This window comes from Symsagittifera roscoffensis, chromosome 10 (genome assembly GCF_963678635.1).
Source record: "Symsagittifera roscoffensis chromosome 10, txSymRosc1.1, whole genome shotgun sequence".
Lineage (NCBI taxonomy): Eukaryota > Metazoa > Xenacoelomorpha > Acoela > Convolutidae > Symsagittifera > Symsagittifera roscoffensis.
The window spans coordinates 804,870-830,466 of NC_087071.1; the positions used below are offsets into that span (position 1 = coordinate 804,870).

General features: G+C 37.8%; 2 protein-coding genes across 4 annotated transcripts in view; both read left to right on the top strand.

Annotated features, from left to right (window-relative positions):
• Positions 1–25,597, top strand: part of LOC134855180 (uncharacterized) — a 92,045-nt gene that overhangs the window by 49,121 nt on the left and 17,327 nt on the right. For 2 of the 3 annotated variants that reach the window (XM_063871608.1, XM_063871610.1), the window contains exons 2-3: positions 21,898–22,249; positions 24,347–24,539. In XM_063871608.1, the coding sequence (XP_063727678.1) occupies positions 21,913–22,249; positions 24,347–24,539 (530 nt within the window). In that variant the 5' untranslated portion in view covers positions 21,898–21,912. Of the gene's footprint in view, positions 1–21,893; positions 22,250–24,346; positions 24,540–25,597 lie in introns of all 3 variants that reach the window. The other variant, XM_063871609.1, reaches the window with a different exon arrangement.
• Positions 482–19,403, top strand: LOC134855182 (T-complex protein 1 subunit zeta-like). Its single transcript, XM_063871613.1, has 7 exons — positions 482–1,317; positions 8,080–8,296; positions 8,454–8,578; positions 11,554–11,673; positions 13,683–13,826; positions 18,264–18,503; positions 19,183–19,403. The coding sequence occupies exons 1-6, from the start codon at positions 496–498 to the stop codon at positions 18,447–18,449; spliced, it is 1,614 nt and encodes a 537-aa protein (XP_063727683.1). The 5' UTR covers positions 482–495; the 3' UTR covers positions 18,450–18,503; positions 19,183–19,403.

The window sequence follows — 25,597 nt, forward strand, 5'->3', positions numbered from 1 at the left end:
ACTCATAATATTTACAAGCCAATATTTTGTTCGCATTTTCCGATTGTTACGAATATTGGCATGTGGACTAATGAGGCCATGACAAACATATTTGTTCATTACTTTACCTTGTAAAATCGTTCGTTACGCAATAAATTTGAGGCTTATGTGAGTTTAGGATGGGAAAAACAAGAAGAACTTATTTTTTTTCACTCGTTTCCAGTTTTTGAATGGAAATTTTGATGAAAAATCAATTGTTAATAATAACTCTGATCTCTGTTGGAACAGAACTAGCTTTCTTGAACTAATTCCACAAATTAATTTAATCTTTAAAGAAAAATTTTAAACGAGGTTTTGAACTGAGAGTGCGCATAACTTCTTCTATCTTCTATTGGCGAACAAGATGAAATAGAAAAAAGTAATTGTAAACGGCTAACAAAACATGGCTTCTTGGTTGAAAAGTAGGCCTGAATGGCGAAGGATTCGAGATATATGAGTGCTTTTTCAGTTTGCCAGATGTCTGCTATCAAAGTGTTGAATCCCAAAGCGGAGATTGCTCGTGCTGCTCAAGCGCTCTCGGTGAACATAAATGCTGCGAGAGGTTTGCAAGATGTGTTGAGGACTAATTTGGGGCCAAAAGGAACAATGAAGATGTTGGTTTCGGGAGCAGGAGACATTAAGATCACCAAGGATGGAAATGTTCTGCTGCACGAAATGCAAATCCAACACCCTACTGCATCGCTTGTTGCAAGAGTAGCCACCGCTCAAGACGACGTGACAGGCGACGGGACAACCTCTAATGTGTTGATCATCGGAGAGCTGATCAAGCAAGCAGAGCTGTACGTTTCCGAGGGGCTGCACCCTAGACTGTTGACTGAGGGATTCACTCTGGCCAAGGAGAAGGCACTTACTCTTCTGGAAGACATGAAGTGTCTGAGTGGAAAGATAGACAGAGAGACACTGTGCAATGTGGCCAGGACATCTCTGAGAACTAAAGTGCACCCAGTGATGGCCGATCTGCTGACGGAGAAGATAGTGGACGCTGTGCTGGCCATCAAAGTGGAGGGCAAGCCGCTGGATCTGCACATGATAGAGATCATGGAGATGATGCATAAGTTAGATGTGGACACTCAGCTGGTGCGTGGCATCGTCATGGACCACGGAGCCAGACACCCGAACATGCCGAAGAAGGCAGAGGACTGTGTCATTCTGACGTGCAATGTGTCGCTGGAGTATGAGAAGACGGAGGTGAACTCGTCATTCTTCTACAAATCGGCGGAGGAAAGGGAGAAGCTGGTGGCCGCAGAGAGGAGTGTGATTGACCACCGCGTGAAGCAGGTGAGTGAGTGAGTTGTGCTGCTGCTAGCATGTTGAGTCTTATTTCAAGTTGATTCAAATGCAGGCCGAAGTAGCACGCCCAAAATCTAGATTTCTTTTAAAGTATGCATATCTCTGCCATGGGGGATGCAAAATACCACAACATAGAAAATTCTAAAATCGTTTGATAGAGGAGGGTTTGAATATTGCTTTCAATCATTACTAAACTACAGCTCCATTATTGCCGTATTGATGCATTTGTTTGTCGTTTGAGCGACCTGATGTCGGAAGGGGCCTTACAACTGTTTTTCTGAACTTCAAAGAAAGTGATCAAAATTTAGTGCTCGTGTTGGTTTACACTTGTGAAGTTCCCTTGTAAATAGATCATATTTACTTGGTTATCATAGTTGGATTAATCATATCTCCTTTGTGTATTCATATTTTTTTGGTATCTTTCTTTCTTTGTTTTGTATATGATTTCGTTGTACCTTCTTGCTTCCTATTTATTTCCAGAGTTGTTTATCAATCCAAGTGCTATGAGAAGAAACAGTCAAAATTAGAACTATGAAATGGTCGTCGGCTTTGCAGACAGACAAGTGAGGGTTGAAGAAGTCCCAAAATGAAAAAGAAGACGCGCTCTGTGAATTGTATTCAGTTTAAAAGCGAATTCTTTAGCTTTGAAATTAAAGCAGAAGAAAGTAATTCTCTCACAAGCCATCAAGAGCCGAAGTTGTCAAAACCATTGACTCTTGTCGTCAAAACGTGATTAAAATAAAAGTCAAACGGTAAAATTACAAGTAACAAAGGTCAAGCAAAATATAAAGTAAAAAGCCCCCATTTGCATGATTCGTCCCCATTTGCATGATAATGCAAATCAAAATACGATAATTTTGTAGGGTAAAACAAAGTAGATGATAGGTCTTTGTTCATGCTGTAAACTTATGTAAAACACACTCAGCTGAGAAATCAATTGCGAGCTCAAGGTAAACGGCTCCAACGACAAGGCAAGTACAAAGTATAACACCTCGAATCTCCTGCTTCTGGTAACAAAATACGGGAAGGTTCCGATAAAATCTATTCCTGTCGTCAGAAAGGGAAAATGGTTTTCTGTTGGCAGACGTTTTTCTGGAAGATCTGACATCAGAGGTCAGTTTATTTCCTGTACCATGCGTCGACACGGCAAACATTGTCGCACAATATGCTTAACAGTAGCTTTAGATCGAAGTTTCCAGTAGTACTCTAAGAGAAGACTCGAAATCTGTTCTCTGCCGACATGAGAATTAGATGTGTGTACGAACTTTATGAGAAGTTGCACAATATCGTTGAATCCACTCAAAATGATACGATAACGAACAGTAGACAAAATTGTAGAGTTGCTTAGCCGACCTTTTGATCGAATGACATGAGAATTGTGTAGAACTGGACTGAGCGTTAACAGTTCCTGGTCAAAATCCTGTAGTTGAGAGCTTTTAATTATGTAGAGATAAGCTTTAGTGCAGATCGTCATTTCTAAAGAACATCGACGTTTCTTTAGGATGTCAACGAAGAGAAATCAGTAAGCTGTCGCTCTAATTAATCTTTGCCAGTTGCTGAAGCGTTAAACATCGATAATGCATTGTTTTGAAGATGGCTCTGCCATTAAGGGCATCATTGGAAATTGAAAAGAATTGAAACATAGACGACCTTGCTGTGGCCAAGCAATTTGTTGCTGACTCAAGAAATATGGACCTGAAAGCCAACAGGAGGAAAGGGACATTTTTGAAGCAGAGCAGTGTTAAAAATCAAGAAGTTTTGCGAGACGCAGCTCAGGGGTTTTTAGCCAATACAAGACTGTTGTACTATCCGACCAAAATTTAACTTAAGGAGTTTTATAGTCCGATTCATCACGAACGATTTGAGCTAATTGAGCTCCTTAAACGGCGGCTTGCAGTTCCAGATTTAGGATGGTCATTCGCTTAATTGGCGCCCAAATCTGTGGAACTCTACTGGTTTATTCAAAGATATGACGCTTTTGGCTTCTGACATCTGTTCATTTAATTTGCCTCTCCCTAACCATGAACATCAAATTTCAACGAACAATTCAGATTTCGACATAAGAAAGTGCTTTCATCTGCGATTCAAAAATGTCAAGTTCGATAGAGCTTGAAGTTATTCCATTAATTTTCAAAGACTCCCTTAATTGTTCACTTTCGTGTTTCCCACAGATGTCTGAAAAAAATCTGTTTTACCTAAATTTGGCTTGGTTTCATATAACTAGAAAAATTTCAGATTACGTGAATTGGGGGAGCTGTTCCAATTACGTGAGAACCCTCCTCCCCCGGCGAAGTGTTAGTGTGTAGTGATCTGTTTTAGTTTGCTTGAACCCCTTTTTTTGTTCAATCCTTATTTTGTCTGTTAATTTTCTGTGGGTGAGCGGGAAAATTTCTGGAGGGACCCGTTCAAACTCAACTGTACCCCTCAGTTTTTCTTCCAACCCTCATTGTCAAGTGGTTGCTGCCTGTATTTGTTTTTTGCTCCCCGTGGGCGAGCACGAGCACCAGAATTTTTGTTTGAAAGCTTTAACCTTATTTCAAAAAGGTTGTGAGGTAAGTTGGGTGACCTTAGATAGGTGAGACGTGGTAGTTAGGCCAGTTGGAATAGACTTTTCAGGCAAATGGTCGGTTTTCTTCGAGTTGGTAAAACGGGAAGTTATTTTTTCGGTCGGTTTTTTGGATCTTGATTTAAAATTGGGAGACAGCGGGTATAAGTTGTTTTAGTTGGTGGTTTATATAAAATTTAGACAGCTTTTTCAAAATCGTATTCCCAAATATTTCGCTAGGTATAAAAAGGTAGTAGGATAATAGGCGTCAATCCCTGCGTTCTGGAATTCAAGATTAATTGGCTACAAATGTCTCGCAATAACTCTAAAAGATCCTCTTTGGGAGGTTCAAATAATTTAATCAAAAATGATGAAAGCACTTTTGTTAATAACGATGAGACACAATAATTAGTTTCATTAAAAACTTTATACAATGATGAAATTAACACCGTATAAAGTTGTTTTTTGAACATTGCATCGAAGAAACAAGACTCAATAGATGAGCTGGGCGAGACCAAAAATAAATAAGAATCTGTTGATTCACTGAATGCCGATAAATTGAACGAACAGTCTAACTTTTAGAGTTTATGCACATATTTTGATTATTAGAAAAAGTTTCTCTTGTTTAAGAAGTACCAGTGAACTAGTAAACAAGCCATCAGCCTACTATACAACTGCAGGGTAGCACAGCTGCTGCCGCCAACATTGCCACTGCTATTGATTTTATGACGAATGAAAGTTCGCAATCATCTGCATCAACAGTTACTTCATCAAACAATCGGCTCTCAGGATCTCAAAGTTTCGATAGCCATCGCCTAAGTTCGCATGCGCTGGCGATTGATAAACACAATTCTTCTAATTTTCTTAATCTGCAAAACACGCTGAACCCAGATGCAAATCTGTTTGCTCTCAACGCACACGTTGGCTTCCATAATCTACATCAATCAAATCTCACTACTGGAAATCACACCACTGATTCATGTTCAATGTCCACTTGCTTTCGGAAGTCAGTTCCCAATTTTTAAAGAACTCATTAGGACGGTGACCCTTGAAAATGGCTCAATTGGTTCGGTTTTTTTAGTATCACAATTGATCAATCACCAATGTCTAACACCGAGAAAGTGATTCATCTTCAATTTCTGCTCAAAGACGAAGCCTATATACTTGAAAATGGGTATGGTTGCAAGGCGACACATACGTCTCGGCCTTACAACGTCGCAAGGAGTGCTTTGGTAATCAGCTACGGATTATTAACTCATTTCTTGTAAAACTCAATCAGTTTCGATCCCCTTCAATAGAAGAACCTAATACATTTGCCCAATTGGGTTTCGAACATGATATTCATTCTACGACAAATCTAAATTTGAGTCTAGCTAAACTACCAAATCGTGTTCACTTGGATTGGCATCGCCACACTATTGAAATTTCTTTAAATCAGCCATCTCTGGTTGATTTAGTCAACTGGTTCCGTAATTACGCTAATGCTTGTATGGAATTGTCACAGCACGAAAGTCTGCCTCAAATTAATAGAATTTCTGTGAGTAGAAATTTTGGCAGGTATGGATCATCATACACGTCAAATGACAATTCTGGTACTATTCAAAACGATAACCAAATCATGCGTGGCTTCAAAAGGAGCCAATATACATCGTCTCCAGTTGCTTAAAATCAGGAAAATTCCTAATTGAACTTTTGTCCTTCAACGAACCTTCAAAGATTGCAACTCAGATTTCAGCTGCAGAGATTGCAGATTGAAACATCTTAAACTTCTTCTTGATAACAATGGCACACACTTTAACATCAGAAACACAGCTTCACTCGTCGCTCATGTTTCGGAAAAGGCCAGGTTCCCCTTTGTTCCAGTTGAATTGTCGATTGGAAATAAATTGATACACACATATGCATATCTTGATAATGGTTGTTGCCAAAGCGTGATCTCAAATTCCGCGGCGTCAGAATTAGGTCTTGAAATGAACAACTTATGAACAATATCTGTTGGCGGTTATCATTTCAATCGAGAAATTACTCTCTCTTAGAATCTTGCAGTCAATTTCGACCTTATGGTTCTACGGCGAATTATACCAACTTAGTCTATTTGGTTTCTGAACCTAATCTCAACATGTCTCCTGTGAACATCGGCAAAATGAACAAGCTCTGCCGAGCATATCGGCATCTCAGACATGTTCCTTCCCGACTTCTACTAATAATTCTGTTGCTTTGATAGTCGGTATTCAAGTGTACAAGTCACATTTTTGCATACAAGTCACATCAGTATACAAGTCACATTTTTTGGGACCTCAGACTCACCTTGTATGGCCTCCTATGCTTTGCAAAGATGTGAAATAGACAGCTTCAACAACTATCCGCGTTCTCTCAAACTAGTGGAACGCAATATTTATATGGACGACCTTTTTGTGATATTATCCAGAATAGAAGCCGCGACTATCATGTTAGAACTCAGAAAGTTTTGTCAGTCGGAGGCTTCAATCTCACCAGATGGAATTCACCAATGGAATTTTATATGATTATATTGTATCTTCTTGTTTCATATTTGTTTCCAGAGTTAAATCAAAGTGCTACGAGAAGTAACAGTCGTAATTAGAATTATGAAATGGTCTTCAGGTTTGCAGACAGACAAGTGAAAATTGAAGCAGTCCGAAATTGAAAAAAAGAAGAGTGATATTTGAAATTGATTGATTTTCCCTAACAAAATGAACAAGCTCTGCCGAGCATATCGGCATCTCAGACATGTTCCTTCCCGACTTTTACTAATAATTATGTTGCTTTGATAGTCGGTATTCAAGTCTACAAGTCACTTTTTAGCATACAAGTCAAATCAGTATACAAGTCACATTTTTGGGACCTCAGACTCACCTTGTATGGCCTCCTATGCTTTGCAAAGATGTGAAATAGACAGCTTCAACAACTATCCGCGTTCTCTCAAACTAGTGGAACGCAATATTTATATGGACGACCTTTTTGTGATATTATCCAGATAGAAGCCGCGACTATCATGTTAGAACTCAGAAAGTTTTGTCAGTCGGAGGCTTCAATCTCACCAAATGGAATTCACCAATGGAATTTTATATGATTATATTGTATCTTCTTGTTTCATATATGTTTCCAGAGTTAAATCAAAGTGCTACGAGAAGTAACAGTCGTAATTAGAATTATGAAATGGTCGTCAGGTTTGCAGACAGACAAGTGAAGATTGAAGCAGTCCGAAATTGAAAAAAAAAGAAGAGTGATATTTGAAATTGATTGATTTTCCCTAACATTTATTACAAACAAGAAGTTTAAAAAAGGGGGGTTTTGAAAATGATAATTATGAATTGAATTCAGTGTAAAAGCGAATTATCTACCGTTGAAGCTAAAGCAGTAGAAGGTAACTCTCTCACAAAGCCATCAAGAACCGAACCCAGTTGATTTCAGAAGACAGTCAAAACGTCATTAAAGTAAAATAAAAGTCAAACGGTAAAATTACAAGTATTAAAGATCAAGCAAACTAAAAAGGTAACAAGGAATCAAGATGTCAGAAAAAAGAGCCGGATTTATTTAAAGCTAATCAAGCTAAATTTCGGTTCAAAAATTGACCGTTTTTGCAATTTTGTAAATGTCAATTGATTTCGTGGCTCTTTTCCATCCCTCTTATTTGAATGTTAATTTTGAAAAAACTTAAGCGTTGTTATGCAATGAAAATTTGAATTCTGAACTTATTATTTCTATACGCCTTACATCGTAAAATCAGGGATGCAGCCATTATAACAGGTAAGACAACTGTAAAAATTGAAAGTATGAAATGTGGGGTGGGAAGCAGATTTGGTAAAAATGGGGCTATAGTGATATGGGAGAGCTCATAAAATCAATTTGGTCGACCTAAAAAAAAGTGGATTTTGAAAATCCCCTCCCCTTCGAGAAAACCTAGATCCGCCCTCTGACCATAAGCATGGTAAAGTTTTTTAGTAAATTTCAAGGGTAGATTAGCTCATTTGGTAATCAAGCTTTTCCAAGGATTTCCTGTCTTCAGTATTTTGTTGTATGTATACTCTTGGATGAGTTATTCTTTTTCTTGTTTTTTTCTTTTTCTCGTGCATCTCCGCTCGATGCTTCTGCATTGTATTTTGGTTTGAAACAGTTGCTTTGCTGTTGCTGTGGTCAACATGGCGGCTGCTGTAGTTGTTTGTTTGACTGGATGATTGGTGCAGGTGATTGCTCTGAAGAAGGAAGTGTGTGGGGATGACCCGAAGAAGGGCTTCCTGCTCATCAACCAGAAGGGCATCGACCCCCTCTCGCTGGACGCGCTGGCCAGAGAGAACATCATTGGACTGAGACGAGCCAAGAGGAGGAATATGGAGAGGATCAGTCTGGCGTGTGGGGGAGAGGCCGTGAACAGTTTCGACGACCTCACCCCTCAAGTACTAGGTGAGACTAGAGAGAGGGAGAATGAGAGAGAGAATGAGACAAGACCCCCCATTTTTTCACCCCTTGTTCCGGTGTTCTAGATGGGTCATTTTTCTCTAGTAATCTGTTACCAGTACATGTCATGGCATGTATGTATCATGTGTGTGTGTGTTGTTAGGCCACTGTGGACTGGCGTACGAGAGTGTGTTGGGGGAGGACAAGTTCACATTTGTGGAGAAGTGCAAGAACCCCCAGAGTGTCACCCTCCTCATCAAGGGACCCAACCGACACACACTCACACAGGTACACTCACTCACTCACTCACTCTCTACACGTCACATCACATCACTCCAATCCATCCCCTTCCCTACTGCTGGAAGCGCTAAAAGAGGGCGCCTGTACTATATTACATGGAGTAGGCGTGGTCGCCACATTCCGCATTGCATTTCGTATCTAATGGAAAATCAAACGAGTTCGATTCTAGTCGGAACGTCTTTTTTGCAAACTCACATTTTTGGCCATTATAGACTATCGTCTGTCAGACTATTCTTTATCGGCACTTTCCGCTCAAATGATTTTGTGAAGGTTGGACTTCTTTCTTACAAAATTAATGCTCCGTGTGAAGCTTCTAATGGCACCTGTACTTTCGTTCCAACATTTTTTCCGCTCAAATGTCAGCGTTTCTCAATTTTACTAGACTGTGTGGTTTCAGTTTCTTCGACCATTTTTATGTTGAGAGAAACTTTAGCAATATTTTTATGATGATGTTTCTATGTCACCCAGTAAGTTACCGATCGAAAGCTTACTAATTTTGTTTCTCTGACGTGAAAAGAGGGGCTCAAGATGTGTTAGATGGCAAATTTTTGCTGTTTCAAGCGAATCGGGGTTTTCACCAAAAATGTAATATTTTGTGATCACAAGGTTTCTGAGAGAAAGACTGTTTGAGGTTGCATTATTGTTTTGTTCAGTGTGCACTGCAGAAACTCTATCGTGTAGAAGCTCCTTACCAGTTAGTTTGGGCTTCAAATTTTTTCCGAAGGCGTTGAATTTTCTTGCAAATTTCTAGAAATTTAATTTCAAGTTCTTTTTTTTCCCGCTTTTTTTCAAATTTAAAGAGCTTTAACGCTATGAACATTTTTCGAGTTGCACGAAAATAATGTCATGGCAACAATATGTGACTATTCCATATAAAATCCCACAGCCAATAAGGCTAGGCTGTTTGACTGCTGGACGTCGAATTATTGTTCCGACTTTCGATACGAAAGTAACGGAATATTTGTGCTCGGGGTGGGTTTTTTTTCTTCAGACAAATTTCGACTTTTTAACTAGCCATTTTTGACGGAATTTTTTATATCATCCAAAAGGTATTGTTGTCTTGAGCTTAAATTTGAAAAATATTTCACCTGTGATCATTTTTCGTAAAGTAATGAGGGTTTAAAGATTGCCATTTTGGCCATTTTGACCAATTTGACAATTAACGCGCGATCTAATTCGAGCTATTAACGCGTAAGCGGAGATTTAATCCGTCTTATAAATCGTTCCAAATTGGTTGAACGAAGCTTATTTGCCATAATTGATACAAGGAACGAAATCTATCCTTTTGTACTTTATATGGGGTGTGGGGGATGATTTTCATTCAAAAAATTTCAAATTTTAGAAAAAAAAATTTCATTTTTTTTATTTCATTTAATTTTTTAAAGTTATTACTGCTCCATAAGCCTTAAAAGGCAGTCGGAACATTCAGGGCTTTGCCCTGATACGAGCAGTCTTGTTTCTAATTAGTTTTCAAGAGCAGTGATGTTTTTAACTGGCTCGAGCTTTTTTTGATTATTAATGTACGATGAAGTGCAATGTAGCAAAGCATTAAATCAACAAGACTGCTCGTATCAGGGCGAAGCCCTGAATGTTCCGACTGCCTTTTAAGGTTTATAGAGCAGTAATAACCTTAGAAAATTCAATGAATTAAAATAAAATGAAAATTTGAAATTTTTTTAAATGAAAATCATCCCCCCACGCGTAATTTCAAGTACAAAAGAATAGATTTCGCTCCTTGTAACAAACCAATTATGTCAACTAAGCTTCTTTTTACCAACTTGGAACGATTTCTAAGACGGATTAACTCACGCCGAGCACAAATATTCCGTTACTTTCGTATCGAAAGTCGGAACAATAATTCGAAACAAGGCAACCCAACAAAATACGAGAAAGAGTCTACGAAACTACTCAACAAGAAACTTTGTGACAACTGATTCTTCTGTAAAAGAGGTGTCTAAATGAAGAAACAATGATGATGATATTTTTTATGCTTAAATGCTCTGTGGCTAGTCGTCGCTTTTCGAAATACCACCCATTGTTGCTTGTGAGCAATTGTCGTCTCACTGAATTATCAATATTTTTTCCTTTTCCGTTTTTGGACTTGATTTACAGTTTTCCAACTTTCTGTTAGCTACATATTGAAAATGATTTTGCATCATCGAATTTGTCAAATGGAAAACGCTGAATGTGTGTGAAATGAGTTCTTGTAGCGCAAGTCGGTTGAAGCTTCACTTCGCCTCTGTGTCTGTAATTGGGCTAAATTATGCCTCAAAACAAGTTACAATTAAAAGAGCAATTTCATTTGTGGACTCTTTTTCCACGTTACTCCCCGGTATTTCAATTCGAATTTGAAAACTTTTTAAACGAAGTTTTTAACGAATAACTAATTCGAACCTTAATGTTCTTAATGCAATATAAAAAAGCAAGCGTTCGAAAGTGGAATTTTTTTTCAATGTGGGGGGGAGGGGGAAGGGGTCGCTGGGGCTGTGAGCAAGCCAGCTAACAAGTTTAAATCCGATTATTTTCATGGGTTACAGTATAGAAACATTTTACTAGTCATAACTTTCTTTTGAAAGTGAAATTGAAAAGAACTTCGTATTTTCAACTGTTTCGCATTATAATACATGGCTGGCATCCAATAATTGTCATAAATAGTTTCTTTCTAAACAACTGTTTGGGGTCGTTTTTTAAGACTAGTAAAATGTGTTTTATACTCTAAGCCATGAAAATAATCGGATGTAAACTTGTCAGTTGGTTTGTTCATCCCGCTGATGCCCTGGCTTGAAGTTGTCACTGACTTGAAGTTGTCACTGACTTGTTATTTATTGAGAGACTCGATCTCTCGAAGTTAGTTTATCGTTAGTGTTCACCTTCAAACTGTTGGGTTGTTTTGGGCTTGTTGGGACCAAGAATTTGTGTTGAGTATTGGCTTTGTTCACTTCTTCTTTCTCTCTTCATTGTAGATCAAAGATGCAGTGCACGATGGTCTGCGTGCAGTGAAGAATGCCATACAGGATGACTGTGTGTTGCCAGGGGCAGGTGCATTCGAAGTGTACGCCAGTCAGAAACTGCTTCAGTACAAGGCAAGTACATATATACACCCACATACATACATTGCACAGATATACTTATTATATATACGAACGAACAAATTACTCTTTTTGCCTTGATTCAAGTGTGCAAGAACGAAAGATCACATTAATTGATTCAGAGCAAGGTGTATCAACATAGCGAGTCGGATCTCTTTCCTCTTCCCCACCGACCTGGAACGAGCATCAATTTTATGGTGTAACATGTTCATTTTTTTTTACCAATCGGATTATGTGAAAAAACATATTATTTGTCATTATTCGCAGGTAGGGTTAGGAAAAAGAGACAGCGTGTTCAATTAGAATAAAAAGCCCAATGTGCATATTCTCTTCACAATCCAACAAACATCCATTTTGATCACTTTTCGTCACCCTCCCTTCTATTGGTCCTAATGGTGTCCTGGTTGCGGTCGATACAAAGAGCGGCTCCAACATCCAAAGCAAATTTGAAGAAGAATAAAAAAGTCATAATTGATCACTGTTGAACAATTTTTGGTGGAAAAAGCAGTTCCAAATAATAGAAAAAAATGGTGCGAGTTATTCATTGAATTGTATTGGTAACCTTTTTTCAAGTTATGTTGTCAAAGCGTCCGTCAAAATCTGAACACCACTTAAGTTGTTGTTTTACGGAATTGTGCTCGGTTTTGCACGGTGCGATTCATCGATTGCTTGAAATGGCAACAAACTGATTGATTGTCTCAAACTTTTCAGGCCTATTTCATCTTAATTACACCAGCGTCAGCTTAGTATATTATTACGAATCTTCTTTTTTTTCTAACCCAAGTCGCAAATATTAGTGCCACTTTTGGGGCACCTTTACAGCTTTTTGGTGCTTTGACATTCAAATTGTATAAAGTTAACACAGCTGATGCAGTTCTCATTGTTCAAATGAACCGGAAAAAGCTATTGCTTCAAATTTCAATACAATAATAAAAACTCGATTTCAATTTTTTTTAACCCAATATATCTCGCGTGGTTGAGCGGCGAGGGCTGAGTGGTGAGTGCATGAGACTCAAAAACTTTTGATAGCAGAAAGTCGCAGATCGAAACCTAGACCTAGCAGAATTTTTACAAATTCGAGCCTATTTTTCTTATTGCACTTTCTAGAGCTGTTTTTTGTCGTAATCTCGCTAGTGTTTGCGAAGCTAATTCTTGTTCTTGTGCTAATTCTACTGGAGCATTGTATTAAACATTGGCTTACATGTACTATCAATCTAAAGCAGTAACTATCGGCTTCGCTTCAGACAATCGAAACAACCTTTCAAATAACTCATCAACAATTTTTTCTGATAATTGAGCGTAGCCTTGAACATAGAGAAGACTCATATACAGGTCTGGGGTATTTTTTTTTTCAGGAAGTCTTAAAATTTGTTCAGTCTCAAATTACTTTTTAGCGGCTTGACTTTCGACTTATTGTTACGTTCATTTTATTTTCTTTGTTAAAACAAAGGTAAACTCAACTATCGAACATGAAAACTGAAAATCGAAATTCCAAAGTTGAAGTTTTTTTTTAAAAAAAATTTTATATATTTTTTCTATTTTCTTGCGTTTATGACTCTTTTCCAACTGTCTGTTGACTATTTTTTTATTTGCCGCTCGTAAGAATCAGTTCAGAGCCGGGCTCTTTTCCACTTCTCCTCTTATTTGAATTTCAGTTTTGAACACTCTTTTTACATTGTAATAATGCAATGAAATTTGCATGGTGGACAAACTAACTATTTTGAAGACATCTGTTGTTCATACCTTACATCGCAACAACGCATTCAGCCTTAATAACACATGGTATAACTATTAAAATGGAGAGTGTGAAATTTGGCGGTGGGGGAGTGGTAGAGATACCAGATCCGTTTTTCAATCATGTGAAAATTGCACCAAGCAAAAAGATGTATGCAGTATTGTATCTGGACTCTAGCGGTGGTGGCTCTATAGCCATATCTCTAGCCATTACCGTCTGACAAATGTTGAGTGGCCTCCAGAGGTGTTTACATACTGTGTCTGTTTAGGCGGAGGTGCAGGGGCGTGCCAAATTGGGCATCCAGGCATTCGCAGACGCTCTCCTCATCATCCCCAAAGTGCTGGCCCAGAATGCGGGACTGGATGCTCAGGAGTCCATCGTCACACTAATAGACAGTCTACAGCAGCACAAGGTCACCACTAGTTATCTACACTTCTTATTACCATTTGTTAACTAATTCACTCATTTTAACTATATGCGCGTTCATTTTGTTCGTTTGTTTTTGCCTAAATGAGCTTGTGAGCATTGTGTTGTTTTTTTGAATAGTTTTTTTTGAGAGTCAATGAACATTGTTCAGATTTTTATATAGATCGCGATGATTTTTTTTTTCGTTTTTTTTTTTCAAAAAAAAAGCTAGAAGAATGTTCATAGTGCACCGTGGTTGTCCGAAAAAGATTTTCCCGTTTAACGGGACTAATTTCATCGGCTCATCGGAATACCTCATTAAATTCAAGAAGTTTCCTCAGGAGCGATATGGCCAAGAATGCGTGCCACAAGCAGTATTAAATGTGGGTTTTATCTGGATGACTATACAAACTAGAGCTCCCAAATTGGAGGATTATGAGAGGCAGTAGTTAAACCAATGAAATTGCTACTAAAGAAATTTACAACAAGTTTATGTTGCGACGAGCTATACACCCTCGTATGTCAAATTGAAGGAATTGTGAACTGCAGGCCATTGACAGTTATATGCGATAATCCTCGAGATTATTACCCATTAACACCTGCAATGTTATTGAATGGTTTCAACAAAAGCATACTTCATTAGAGGCAGCCACTGATTTGGTCACCAGGTGGGGCTGCAGTATCTTCACTGCTTCAATTCTGCTCTATTCTTTTGAGGGGCTTTAACTGAGACTCAAAATAATTCTTCTATCGATGCTCTTCTTTTGTGGTCGAAAGTGGGAGGATGTCATTGCGGGGGAATCCCTCATCCTCAAAGGACTGAACGCGGAAAAATTTTGTTAACAATCAGAGCTCACCCGCCTGGAAAAATGGTTTTGGATCGATTTTAAAGCAATCTTAATCGATTAACAATGTTCATTTTAGGAATTGAAATAGATAGAATTATATTTAACTTGCTCTTTCCTGAATACTTATGATCTTAGGTCGTGATGATTTTTTTTCGTTTTTTTTCAGTTAAAGTTTGAAATTTGTTCAAACTCAAATTTACTTTTTAAGGTCAGTTTTTTCCCTTTGTTAAAAGGAAGGTGAACTTCTCTATCGAAAATCAAAAGTGGAAAAGTCGCAAAAAAATGAACGTCTTCTAATTTCGAAACTAGATTTTAATAATCAGATTTCTCAGAGAAACAGAAAAGTTACCTATTGATCCAGTTTTCTCAAAATGCGTTTGTTTGATGAATAAATGTCACTTGTAATTCAAAAAGCTTGAATACTATCTGATTTTTTTCTTAAAGTTTCTAGTGTTAATTAAACAAGTGTTCTTCTCAGGGTACTTGCTTTAATTGACAGTTTTCCAAATGTCAGTCGGCTATGTTCTTTTTTAGGCTGATTCTCCTTTTTTTTATGCTGATACGCCTTTTTGCTATTTTTCTTCAATTACAGCTTCCCTCTTGTAGATTCTTTTTCGGGGAGTCGTCTCCTCTAAGCAGGTTTTCACTCTACTCAACTGCCGCAGAGTTTCTCTCCTTTTTATACCGTGTAATGGCGGGGGACACTAAGACACGATATGATCCACAATCCCGAAAGGGTTATGTTGGTGGTCAGACTAAATCGGCCGATCAAAGGATTACACAACTTCCCCCTTAATTTAGGCTCTTTTCGGCTCTCCTCTTGCGCTTTTAGCTAGTTCAGCAAATCGTGGGCACAATAAGTAAATTCTCAATCGCAAAGGAAATAAAACAATTTACAGTGCCCTTAATGAGCTAACTACTATTTAGCAACTTCTATATTGAAGCCCGCGTCCCGTTCCGTTCAATCACTCGTAAATTTTCGGTTGACTCGATTCAAAACTCGCCTACTCTAGCAGAGCAGCGACACAACTAGTTCAACCCGGTACCAAACTCGGGTTCCAGCGCAACTCGCTCGCACAACTGTCTCAACCCGGTACTAAACTCTGGTTCCAGCGCAACTCGCTCACTAGCAATAATTGTTCTCTTCTCTGATTGAGAACCAACCACCCTTAGTAGTAGCTCACACTGTTCTCTTACTCTGACCGAGAACCAACTACTCTCAATCGTAGTTATCACTGTTCTCTCTAACTAACTGAGAACCAACTATACTCTATCTCAGTATCAATTGTTCTGACCAGTTTGGTGGTATTACCTTAATCGCGTATCGTTATCTTTACTTACTTTCGGTTCGGTCAGAGGTGTACCGTTCCCTATCCCTACTAAGGTTCACTCAACTAGCTGCCACTCAGGACTTATCAGCTGAATCAACCATTAGGTCAGCTTTAATTAAACATCGGGGTGCCACTTAGTTAATCAGGACATACTAAGCAAACATTGGGTTCAACTACAAAATCAGCTCCCAAGCGTATTTGACAAATGACCACTTGCATGATTTTTTTTAGTTCTTCCTAGCTTTTTCCCTTTCCTATGAATTGGGTAGCTCTCACGCAACCGGTAATTTAACTTCCGTGATACTTGAAAAGTTTCCATTTTTGGTCATTTTTAATTTTATTTCCCTAAGTCCAAGGGCTGGGTAATTCCGTTCCCCGTGTCCGTTTTGATCCGAAAAAACACCACAAGAATTTGTTTAATATGCTAGGGCTGTTCATAAAATCTTCATCCCGAAATTCCCATTTCCCCCCATAGATGTTCCCAATTTTTGTACGGGGCTGTATTTTTACTTCTCTGTCGTTCTTATCGAAAGTCCAAGTGGAGTGGGTTAAGCTGACCCCAATGTTTACTAATTACAAAAAATCACTTTCGCTCGGGTACAAAGGTCAAAACTAGAAAATCTCGTTTTAGGGGCCTCCCCTTATCTACCCAGGTGGGTAGGTATCCCTTACGGGTCCTTACAATGCTAATTTATTACTTTTCAGGGGGTTCCGGGGTCTTGGGGTCAAAAATGCCAAATGACCTCTTAGAGGTCATCCGAGGTCAAATGAGGTCAAACGCGTCCAAACGTCTCATTTTCGATGGAAGATTATTCCCGCTAAGTTTCATTCATATCGGACCATCCCTTCCCATATTTTCGAAAATATTGGGTCAATTAACACTTTTCCCTAAAACTGCCATTTTCACCCCATAGGAAGTTCAGGAGAGGATTGGGTCACTAGGGGTCCCCCTACTGGGTTGGGCCCCCTTCACATTGGTGCATTAAAATCACAAGTCAAATATCACTATCAGGTGTTAATAGCCTTATTTAATTTCCACGTGCTAATAGCTTCCGACGTAGCCGCCGGATTGGGTCCAAACATTGATACATTATAGGTCTTACCCCAACCTACCATCCCACCAAGTTTCAACCTCCTAGCATCATCAGGGGTCGAGAAATTACGAAAAGTGAGTTTTGTTTACATAGGGCGTAGTACCGGAAGTAATAACCGGATGCGTTCAAAATCCCAGCGGTGATCTTCCCTCGCCTAGGGCTACAACATATTGCAATTTGAAGTCACTCTGACCATTAGTTACCGGTTTACAAAAAGTGCTAATTGCATTTTCGGAAATCAATATCACTCGCCCCCAAGTGTCCCAGGGGTCTGAAAATTTGCATGCCCGGCTAAAATCATCTCTATTAGTCACCCACCAATTTTCATAAGGATCGGACCAGTGGTTCCCAATCCGGGGGGGTTTCCAGATTTTTAGCGCTTTCTTCTTTTTTCCAATTCTTCGCCCTAGAGGCCAAATTCAAGGTGCAAAGTCCGATTACGATTGTTTGCTCTCAAACTAAGCTTATCTATCACTGAATTTCATTGCTACAAGTTCATACAGTCAGTTTACGTTAAAATCAAATTTCGCAATTTTCAACCGTTTTCATCATGAATTACCAATTTTACACTCAGGTTTCTATAGCATGTAATACAGTAGAATCACCAATTCTACACCTCTGCCGCTGAAAACCCATAATTGTAAAGCGGTTTTGCGGCACTTATTGAGTTCAACCTCTACACAGGTTCGACCCAAATAGCACTCTCTAAATACGAGCGCGGAAATGGCGCGAAAAAATAAGAACAATGTCTAGTTTTGAAAGTGGAATTTAATATTTAGATTTCCAGGGAATGACAATTTTACCTATTGATCAAGTTTTCTCAAATTGGGTTATTTTAACAAAAAAGTGTCTACCATAAATTGGCCGTCTAATTTTTCCTCCGAAATTCAAAAGGTTTTTTTTTTTTCAGTTTCCTTGCGTTCATTACTCTTTTCCACCTGTAAGTTGGCTGTTTTCATTGCATAGGTTTTGCTGATTACATTGATGATTTTATATGATTTGCTTGAGTTTTTGTGAGCTCAACTAAAATGTATTGCTCATTTTGTCGATTCATTTCAGTTTTTGTTGAGTTTTTGTTATTTCTATTATTCAATTACGTTTTTTTCTTAGCTAAATCTTGATTTGAATAGACCTTAATGCATTTTTGAATATGTTTGTTTTGTGTTTTTAGAGTGGGTGTGGGAAGTGGGTGGGGTTGGATCTGAAGAGTGGGGCGAGTATGGACCCGGTGGAGGGGGGAGTGCTGGACAACTATTGTGTGAAGAGACAACTCATTCACTCCTCCACTGTGATAGCCTCCAATCTACTCTTAGTGGATGAAGTCATGAAGGCTGGCATGTCTTCTCTCAAGGGATAGACACACACACACACATGTACTAGACACACATACACACACAGTGACACACGCATGGTTGACTTGTTAATTAACGCTAACCATAGTTATCAAAACTTTTTAAGCCACCATCTAACAACTAGTTTTTAACCCCAGGGGCTAATACGAAAAAAAAAATGTTTTTAAAAGTCAAGTTTAAAAACGCACTGTACCATTGCACTGCTGAAATACGCTCTCTATTTATGATAGAGCAAATGGTCAAAAAACGAACAATTTCTAGTTTCGATATTCGAAGTTGATTTCGCTTTTTTTTCAGTCTTAAAATTTGTTCAGGCTCAAATATACGTTTTCGCAGTTTGACTTCTGATGTCTTTTTAAGTTCAGTTCATTTCCTTTGTTAAAAGAAAGGCAAACTACAATATCGGACAGCAAAATTGTAAAGGTCACGAAAAACGTGAGCGACTTCTAGTATTGAAAATGGAAATTAATTATCAGATTTCCCAGCAAAATATAAAAGAATAACTAGTGATCCAGTTTTCTCAAATTGGGTTAATTTGATGAAAACAGTGTCTATCATTAATTGTTCTAGTTATTTAAAGAGCTTTAAGGCCATCTATTTTTTACTCTTCCAACTGTCTGTTGGCTCTGTTTTTTTTTCGGCCGCTTGGTGACAAGTTGTTTCTCAGAAAGGAAAAAAAACATAGCTAACCAATTAACACAAATACCAAAGCGTGTAAAAAGTCAACTCTGCTTAAAGAGAAAATACAGAAGATGGAGAAGGTATCTACCTATCAGAGAACATGGGAGCAACTTTTACAAAGTGAAGTTTAAGGCAGACGAAAACAGCAATCGATCAAAATGGAACTATTTAAGTGCAAATATTGGATGATGTTTACAGTGGATGAATGCAACTGAGAGAATAGAAATAACAACTAAGAACTGGTGATTGAAGTTGTTTATGTTGAACAGTTCACTTCGGGTGATTATTGGAAAAGAAAGCATTAATCATTGTCATCAACACTGAATTGAATTCGGATTACTAGCAATTACACATCTCTAAATTTAAATCATCTTCTTTTCTGATTTTAACTGCTTGCCAACTTTGAAAATATTTGATGATATCTGATAATTTTTGGGCTAAATAAAAAAAAGACCTCATTTTGCGTGCTATAATGTAGTTGACGTATGTGTCTACGTAGTAAGTATCTGTTGTTTTGTTTGTCTACTTGTAATATATGAAAATGAACTGAAGCTAACTTGTAAATGACAAATAGTTTTTTGCCAGGTATGCACTATCTTATCTTTTTGTTATGATTGATAATTGAACATGAGCTGCTGCAAATTTATTATCTCAAGGCTATTCGATTTTCTCCACAAAAATATCCGTTTGAAATCGCAGTTCTTTCATGCATTGAATGAAGTTGAGTCTTGCTATTGAATGTCTGGCTTTTTTCCAGTTCCCCTCCCACTGTTGTTGTTACATACTGCATCAAAAAGTGTCAGCGTGAACAGGTGAACATTTTTTTTATTTTTACGGGGGTGGGAAACGGGAAAAGAGCCGTGTGTTCACGTTTCAGTGAACGAAGTAGACATTTCAGAGTGTTTTTTGGTTTTCAAAATTGTCATTGAACATTGAACATCATCGCAGTGAAAATTCTTGTACAGGTCATGTTTTCTTGAGAGTGATGAACGCAGTGAGTACTATTATATAGTCTTGGTGATGTTTTCTGTTTTTTTTTTCAAGAAAAAGTCATAAAATTTGTTCGCGTTCAATTTTGATTTTTCGTGGTTTGACCTGATTTCTTTTTAAGGTACTAAGCAAACTCCACTCGCGAACAGCAAAAGTGTAAAGGTCAAGAAAAACTTGAAAGACTGCCAGTTTCCAAAGTGTAATTCATTATATAGATTTCCCAGCGGATTAAAAAAACTTGCCTTTTGATCCAGTTTTTCAAGTTGATTTATTTTAATCAAAAAAGTGTCAATCATAAATTATCGTGGAATTTTTGCTTTCTTGCCTTCCTTACTCTTGTTCAATTGTCAATTGGCTATGTTTATCTATTTTTGGGAAAAGTCTCATAATTTCTTCAGGCTCAAGTTTGATTTTGCGCGATCGACATCTAGGTTCAAAAATGGATTTCAGTTTTCAGATTTTTGAAAGAAGTTATTCCAACTGGGCTTTTTTTCCAGTTTCCCACCCCCTCGAGAAATTACAATTTGGTGAAAATATCAATGGAGAAAATTTTCATGTGGCAATTTGCATGTGAAAATTGTTGTAGCAAACTATTCAGTTGTGCACGCTGACACTTGTTATTGTGGATTAGATTCTTGAATTTAAATTTAAACACTTGTGAAGTGAGTTTTCGAAAAGAATCAAATGGGGGTGGAAAATGGAAAAGAGCCACCAATTGATAGTTTTTTTGTATTTTTTTTCTATTGTATTTTTTTTCCAGAAGTCTAAAAATAACTACAGATGTGCATTCATATACAATCTTGCATAAATGAATGCACTTAGGCATATATGCACTTTTTGAGTTTAATAGAAATTGGTCTGCTGAAAGTGACGTAAATAGCTTACTTCAAATACGAACGTGGAAATGGCGCGAAAAAAAAATAAGAATAATTTCTAGTTTCAAAAGTGGAATTTAAAGTTTAGTTTTCCAGAGGATTGACAGTTTTACCTATTGATCTAGTTTTCTCAAGTTGGTTTGATGTTATCAGAAAAATGCTAGTCATAAATTGTTCTAGAAGTTCAAAGAGCTTAAAGGGCATCTATTTGTTTCATTGAAATTCGAAAGTTGAGATTTTTTTCAGCAAAGTCAAATTTTTTCAATGTTTATTTGCATTCATTACTCTTTTCCAATCTTCGATTGGCTATGTTTTTTTTTTCAAAGCTCCAACCTTAAATTGTTGTAGAAGTTTAAAGATTTAAGGTCATCTATTTTTTTCTGTTGGCTTTGTTCTCTAACTGGAAGTGTTTTACCTCTAATTTGATTTTCGCAGAGTTATATCTTTGCACCGAACCACAGACAAGCAGACAACATATACTCAAAATATAACTAGTTTCCTTCCTGGCTAATAATTGACGCTGAGCCACTCTTCGCTTATTTCTTAAGTAATGTATCGTACTCTTCTGAGGTACTGTGCTAGAAAAAAGATATTCTCTAGTTGTAAATTACCAAGCGTTATCATATCGGGATATAGTCTTTTTTAGGGTTAACTTGTTTTTACAGGATCGCTAGCTCTCTTGGCTCATATTGAGTTCAAGTTTTCAACCATCTCTGGCACACTCCTGTGTTCGCATCAGAGCTTAATATTTGTTTGCTTATGTTCTGTCGGCTTAGTTGCCGCATATTAGATTTTTTTTGCTGTATCCAGTTTCTAAATGTATCAAATTGTGTTTATACGTGTTTTAACCGACCTTGTTCTTCCATCCTCTAATTGTGTGTGTGATTAAGCATTGGCCCTTTCAGTAATGTGAATGTATTAGATGAGTATGGAACATGCCTTGTCTGTTTTGTTGGACCACAGCAAAGAAGCTGAAGTTGTTGGACTGCAGAGCAAAACACACTTGTTGTCACTGCACTCTAGCAGCAGCAGCAGTCCAAATGAAGTAGTTTATTCTCACCAAGCACACCAAACTTCCTTAGAGTCCTCAGCCGAACAACAGCAACAACAACAACAGCAACAGATGAACAGCAGCAGAAGCAACAGTAGTGGCAGTTGTTTGGAACATGTGGGAGCATTCAGCAACCGATTCGATCTGAATGGAACAAATGGACGACGTCGACACAATCACGCCACCAGCACAGCCATAACCGCCAATGGTAAGAAAGATGCTTTGAAAAACACGGAACAGTGGCTGTTAGTTGTTAAGAGCAATGAACGTAGGCAGTACTCTTATATAGGTCTTGATGATTTGTTTATTTTTTTTCAGGAGAAAATATTAAATTTTGTTCACGCTCATTTCTGCTTTGTCGAGATTTTATTTCTAGTTTCGAAAGTAGAATTTATTTATCAGATACCCAGCGAAACAAAAATTTTATCTTTTGATCCAGTTTTCTCAAATTGGGCTAATTTGATCAAAAAAGTGTGAAGCATAATTTGTTGTAGAAACTGAGATATTTTTAAGGCCATATAATTTTTACATGGAACTTCAAAAGCTGATTTTTTTTAATTAGTTTTTTTTGCGTTCATGACTCTTTTTGAACTGTCAGTTGGCTATGTCTTCACTGCTTGATAAGTTTCGTCATTTGCTGGAACGTAAAGATATTTCAGTTCGTGTACCTATCGAAGCACCTCTTATTCATTCAAAAAAGAGCAACCAGAGAATTCTTTGAAGCTTGGTCTTTGCGAGCAAAATAGTTTTGCAGGTCTTTCTGATCGTTTTTACTGAGTTTCAAAAAAGAAACAAACATTTTAAGTAATACCTGCATGTGAACCAGCTATCGATCTCTGTAGAAACTACAAGTAATGATATCTAAACAACTCCTACATGGTAAAATTTTCCTGGAAGCTTCAATAGTTCATATAAATAATGCAACTCGAGCACGGTTAATTTTTTTACCGAATTTTCCCTAGAATAAACTATTTCCGGAGTTTTGAAAAGCATTTAATGCAACAACGTTTTCGAAAACCGAGCAGTTGCAATGAGGCATTAAATCTGGTGCAGCCATCAGCTAAAATTCTATATAGGATAAATGAATTAATGTTTGCTTTCGTACAATCCGAACAAAAAGCCCAATGTTAGATCCTTTGCCGCATTTTTTGGGCACTCACTCTTAGGTCTTCTGTCTGTCCGAAGTCTTCCTGGCTTGCATGCAGTTTTTGCTGGCCTCGTGCACTTGTTGTTCCAGAATGGTTTGCTCATTCGCTCCCATTTCTCCGCACTCCAAACTTCTGGATACATTAACGATTTTTTTTAGCAGATATTACGTTCGGTTCGGATATTTGTCTAGTATTGTTATTATAGAAGAATTGTATGTATTCGTACGTTCTCTCCCCCATCATACCAAAAGTGCAATAATTCAGTTCCTGATTAAGGGTGCATTCCCCTCTGGATCTGAGTCGGCCGCTTTTTGAACTCGTTTGATAAATTAGTGTACACCTTCGCCGCTTGTTTGATCATCTCTTCGATAGATTCCTTCAGTCTTGCTTCCTTTTGGGTCATCAATATTTCCTGGGATGGCTATTTGTATGGCGTCAAATAGTGTTTCGCTTAAAGCCGTCGTAAGTTCTTCACTTAAGATAGCAGCTAGGCGATCTCGTCCATCTTTTCTCTTGTTTTGGAGTGGGATTTTGGTCTGGGAAGGTTCGAAGTGGTCTGATCATTCGTTTGTTCCTTCATCACTATATTTCAAATTAGGATAATTAACACGCGATGTATTTCGTACTATTAAACAGTTAGGCGGCAGCTTAAATCATTCCAACCAAATTGAATGAAAGAAATCAATTTGCTTTTATTAGAGTTTATCAGAAGCAGCATAATATTTAAAAAAACGCCCTAAAGTCAGCCTGTAGTATCTTTTTATTTTTATTTTCAACATAATCATCTCAATCGAGTACTTTTTACCATCATAAGAAACTAAATTGTGTAGCTTTGGAAAAAGGTTTCGATTGTCGTCCCTTAATTATCTCAGTCTGTTTTATCAGGAGAGGGAGTCGGCTCTTAATTCTTACTAAGAGGGTGATTTCGTATAAACGTAGTTGCCATCAATCTGAATTTGGTTTTATGGAAAGTTTAGCAGTTAAACTAAATTGTGCAGTCGACTGAATCGTTGTTGTCGGTATTTTTTCACTCAAGTTGTGAAAGTGTTCACACACAAGGAGCCGACATGTGACGACGTTTTACAATCAACGTCATGAAGTGAAATCTAGGGAGAAATTTTGTCGTCTCCATCATTTGAATCAGTTTCAATGATTAGGCGAGGAAAGATGGAACTCGTTCGACAACAGATGGGAGACAGAAGGAGAGGGAGGGAAAGGGGAAACTGAAACTAATGAGTTGGATCATTCACATGAAGTGTGTGAGGGATACGAGAGCGAGTCTTCTCTGGACAGCAGTTACGAAGACTCTCTTCATATGGCAGCCCTCATTGGCAAGAGTCTCTTAGACAGGTCAGTCTAGTCTATTCCATGTCTTCCCTCCAATTCAAGCCACTCATCAGAAAACAAGAGTCTGTTTATTCGGATCCACTTGATAGAAGAGCATCAGAATTTAACATGTCCTTCCAAAGTTTTTTTTTGCGCCTTAAATCAAAGTGAATTGAGTCTTGATACTGATTTTCTCCAACATTGAACGTTTTTGTAATAAATGATGATTTCGAAACTGTTTGTGTTCGTACCTTTGGTGACCAATGTTGTCTTTTGAGTTATTTTTCATCAAGTTTGAAGCTTCGAAAGATGCTTGCCTTAATTTTAACCACTTGGTTCTGTATAATAATTTAATGCTGATTCTTTCGTCTAGCGTAAAGTAATTGAGTATGCGAAGCCACTCTTCGCTTACCTCTTTTTCAACATTCCTGAGTTACTGTATTTTTTTTTCAATTTTTAGCAACGGTATTCTCAAAGATTTTCACTTTGATGTTTTTAAATCTTAGAAGCTTATGTCAAATCGAAGGTAAGCTTTTGAAATGCGGAATGGATTGTAAAAAGTGATGTCTGATATCATTGCGCCAAGAAAAACAACAGCAAAACCCGGGCTGGTGTTGTGCCACTCTCGTAAAATTTTTGAATTTGTCATATGTTCAATTTAGTTTTACCAAAATCACTGACTCTTTTGCTCGACTCACTATAGTATGTCAAATTTGAAGTAGCGAAACGGCCAGCTTATTAAGGAAGTAACTTTCGTGCTTGGGACAACCAAGGTTATGGGTTCGACCATTTGAAAAAAGGGGAGAACTTTGTATTCAGGTGTGTTTTTTTTTGCTTTTTTTGTTTTTCAGCTCCCACAAACCAGGGTGACCACTTGGTCACTTTTAAAGTTACTAGTCATTTTTCTCACTTTTTTGTCGAAAGTCACTCAAAGTCACTTTTTTGTGTTTTTTAAACATTTTAAAAGTTTTTTTAACATCTTACTGTTGCCTTCATGAGTAGTCCAATAAAATTTGTTCAAAAAATCTTTTTTTTGAGGCAACTAGGATGCTATAGCTATTTAATGAATAAAAAGAACAGGT

Bases quoted from the DNA above. Each gene is read 5' to 3' on its own strand.
- LOC134855182 (XM_063871613.1), top strand. From the start codon at position 496: ATGTCTGCTATCAAAGTGTTGAATCCCAAAGCGGAGATTGCTCGTGCT. The intron at 1,318-8,079 runs GTGAGTGAGTGA...TGATTGGTGCAG, and splicing joins TTGACCACCGCGTGAAGCAG to GTGATTGCTCTGAAGAAGGA. The intron at 8,297-8,453 runs GTGAGACTAGAG...GTGTGTTGTTAG, and splicing joins CCTCACCCCTCAAGTACTAG to GCCACTGTGGACTGGCGTAC.